The 4032-nt window shown below is 34.7% G+C and overlaps 1 protein-coding gene across 1 annotated transcript in view; it reads right to left on the minus strand.

Moving 5' to 3' along the window:
* The window catches only part of LOC110450627 (MICAL-like protein 2), a gene marked incomplete at its 3' end in the record, with an annotated part of 19054 nt that overhangs the window by 1757 nt on the left and 13265 nt on the right, over positions 1 to 4032 (minus strand). The window contains exon 3 of the mRNA XM_021498244.1: positions 3097 to 3145. Within this exon, the coding sequence (XP_021353919.1) occupies positions 3097 to 3145 (49 nt within the window). The remainder of the gene's footprint in view (positions 1 to 3096; positions 3146 to 4032) is intronic.

The raw sequence follows: 4032 nt of genomic DNA on the forward strand, positions 1-4032 counted from the left end.
TGATAACCCTAACCCTAACCTTTTATCTTGTCCCCTGGCAACCCCAAAATCAATTTAGATAACCCTAACCTTTTACCTTGTCCCCTGGTAACCTCAAAATCAATTTAGATAACCCTAACCCTTTACCTTGTCCCCTGGCAACCTCAAAATCAATTTAGGTAACCCTAACTCTTTACCTTGTCCCTTGGCAACCCCAAAATCAATTTAGATAACCCTAACCCTAATTTGAAATATCAAATTCAACTGTCTTTGTTTTTTTATCTGTCTCAATATGTGTTAGGCGTAACTACGGACCATGAGAAACCTTAATTTGAAATTTGAAAAGGAGGCACTCTAAACTTTAACTACAATATTTAAAAGCAGTCATAGCAAAATATTCTCATTAAGGAGGCTCCACCCTTTCGCGATTAGCCAGCAGAATTCAATGAAAGTTTCACATAATGTTTATGTCACTATGTAGAAATTATTTTATGAAAATCTAAGCATTACGATAAACTTGGGATTTTTTTTGTAAAAAAACCTGAAAAATTGAATTTTTGTCAAATTCAACACTTTCAAATTTTTTAAGTTTGTGGCATTGTTAAAAACTATTACAACAATAAAACAATGAAAAAAAACATTGTTTATCAACCCTACAAAATCTCTTATTTATCATAAAATACCTACAACATGTTACACAAAGCGCTTTTTATTGAAATTGTATGAATAAAAGTGACTGAATACAGGCTAAAAGCAAACAGGACCCATAGTTTCATACGAAAAGAGTGAAAAATTGAACCAAATACACACATTTTAAAATAATTTTGATCCTGATGACAGTTGTCTACCTTGAAAAAAATAGGAACTTTTGGCAGAGGGATAGAATTTTTACAATGACACTTATTTTCTTTTTTACTATACCAAAAACGACGGAAATAAATTAAATTACAATATTTAATTGTAAATTTACTGTTCTTTTTTGGAACAAAATAACTCTCAATCATGTACATTTTGGACATCATTTCATAGCCCGCTTACGCATTGTATATTTACATGTCAGGTACATATGTAACCATAGGCTATCGCATGGTATGCCGTTATCACGTGTACTCACATGCACTTGCAATTTATAGGGATCTTGATATTTTACAAACCACTATTTTCACAGATTATTGTAATTGCATTTGTGAAACGATTTATCTGACCGAGCGTAACTAGCTCGACAACAAAAGTCGTAGCGACCAAGAGCTTGTAAACTACTGTTAGCACGTGATACGTACAGGTGAGGTTGGTAAACAAAACACATCAGTCTGCATTCCATGCGCCTCATATATGACCTTCTTGAAGTCGACTGATATTATGGCAGTGTCTTCCCGTGAGTTAATTAATTTCTTTGTATCATAAGCTTTATTTCTGAAGTACGTGTGATTATATATTTCCAAGTTAAGTCTCAATATCGCGTGTTGACATATCATCATCACGCACGTGTACTATTGTTTACCCAGTGTTACTATAATTTACATTATTATTTTTTCATATTATTCCCGACAAGAGATTGGACAGGAGTGCATCACGTGTCAACCGATAAAAACCGATATTGACTTGGAGCGCATGATTTTTGTTGAAGGACTGAGTGTTTCTAAAAATAGAATTATGTCGTGTCTCCAAACGACGCATCGTCCCGCTTCGGTAGATTTTTGCTGTATTTTTTTTTTCAGATTGCTAACATTACTCTTTTGAAAATAATAAAACAATTGTCGCCTTTGACTTTGGTCGATACCTGGATTTATCGACTTCAGCCAAAGGCTCTAATTGAATACTACCGAAATGGAATGCCCGATACCCAATACGGAAATGACGACACGAAAATACGACAAGAAAAACATGTGTATTACGAAGGGTGGTAAGTCCTTAAATATTATTACCCTGTACTACAAATATTTCACTCGCAAACTCTTTCGGCTCCATCTGTTGAAAATATCAGCCAAATGTTATTGTATGATTTTATGCTTTGTGGTTCTCCTTCAGAAGTTGTTTGAAATATTTGACATATTTGACCACTGTAACCTTATAAGGATATCTAGGTAATTTTCATTTTCACACTTTGTCAGTCGCCATCCCAGGAAGCTACCAGCTAACTATTATAAATCTATGCTCTAAGATAATTCAGAAGAAGTCGCTTAATTGTTTGACATATTTGACCCCTGTGACCTTGTAAGTTATTCAAGGTCATTTTCTTTTTTTAAACATTGTCGGGCTCTATCCAAGGAAGCAACCAGCCAAATATTAAGATTTTATACCTTTCAGTTCTTCAGGAGAAGTCATTTGAAGTGTTAGACACATTAGACCCCTGTGACCTTGAAAGTAAGTCAAGGTCATTTTCATCTCAAACTTTATCCTCCTCCTACCAACGAAGCTTTCAGCCAAATATTAAGATTCTATACCTTTTAGTTCTTGAGGAGAAGTCGTTTGAAGCGTTTGACACATTTGACCACTGTGACCTTGAAAGTAGGTCAAAGTCGGTTTCATTCTCAAATTTTGTCGGGCTCTTTCCCAGGAAGCTACCAGCTAAGCATGAAAATTCTATACTTTACAGCTCTTCAGAAAAAGTCGTTTAAAAGTGTTTGACACATTTGACCCCTGTGACCTTGACAGTAGGTCAAGGTCATTTTTATCTCAAACTTTATCCGACTCCTACCAACAAACTTTCAGCCAAATATCATGACTCTAGGCCTGTCCGTTCTTTAAAAGAAGTTGTTTAAAGGAAAAGTTGATTGATGCTGGACGGACAGACGCCGGACGGATGAGGGACGCCGTCTTCCGCCATCATAGTTTTCCGATCAGTCTCAATATTCAATATAGGTAACCAAGGACCATCGGATACTTTCATGTGATACTTGAGAAAGATCCCTCGAGTACTTTCTGAGAAATAGCACTTACAAGACTTTTTTAAGGATTGACGGATGGAATGACAGACCGTGGACTGTAAAGAGTGATTTGGAAAGCCCACCACCCGATGATTGTGTGCTAAAAATTCACCTTTTTTTTTTTATTTCTACAACTGTGATGGATAAAAACTGTTTTGGTAGGTAAATTAGAACTGTTGAAAATTCTTACCAACTGATTGTTCTCAAAAACATTTTCCTTGGATAGTGAATCGAAATCTCTGCAAAGAATAAAACCCAAATCAAACATTTATTATAAACATAAGCCTCAAAATTCATTAATACAATAATATAAATGTAATATTTCCTACAATAAATGTACCTAGTTGTCATGTTCCAGTTAATCGAGTTTGCTGAGTATCACTTGTTTGAGACATTTGACCAATTAATCTAGTAAAAAATCTGTGATTGAGTTTTCGTCCAACGTACATTTACACATTATCTACTATATGAGGACCTTTGTAGTTATTATTTGTCCGACTCATACGCTCATTTGCTTTTGACGCCTTTCGGCCAGGGTTAGGCCATTTTTTTATGCACAGACAGCAGTAACTTTTTGTCAGTCTCTCGTATCATATAAAAACACAAGCGTCTACATGAAATAAGTCAAGAGCAAATCGGAATGTAAAAATTGTTCAATTGAGCAAGATATATCATTCTTCATGGATGTAAGTGGCAAGAAAAATGGCTACTACGGAGGGAAGGGTCAAACAAAAGCTTTACCAATGCTGTACAATCTACCTGATAAACGGGATATATTAGGGAAACACTTTGGGTTTCTGAAAAAATTTGTAACTGGGTCCAGTGAGTAAAACACACTAGATATGAGAAAGCAGTTCATTTGGTGTTTTTTTGCCAATTTAGGTGTTAATAAAAACATGATATAAATCAACTATAGTTTCATAAACTTGATCGATGGATTATACCATATCTATGAATAACAAGCAAACACATGACATTACAGTTTACTACATGGGAAAGTTTATTAACTGACTGACATTTACAACAAATACATCTGTTGTTTATCATGATATAACAGTTACTACATGGGTAAGTTTATTAACTGACTGACATTTACAACAAATACATCTGTTGTTTATCATGATAT

Source organism: Mizuhopecten yessoensis, unplaced genomic scaffold, assembly GCF_002113885.1.
Source record: "Mizuhopecten yessoensis strain PY_sf001 unplaced genomic scaffold, ASM211388v2 scaffold5383, whole genome shotgun sequence".
In the NCBI taxonomy this organism is placed as follows: Eukaryota; Metazoa; Mollusca; class Bivalvia; order Pectinida; family Pectinidae; genus Mizuhopecten; species Mizuhopecten yessoensis.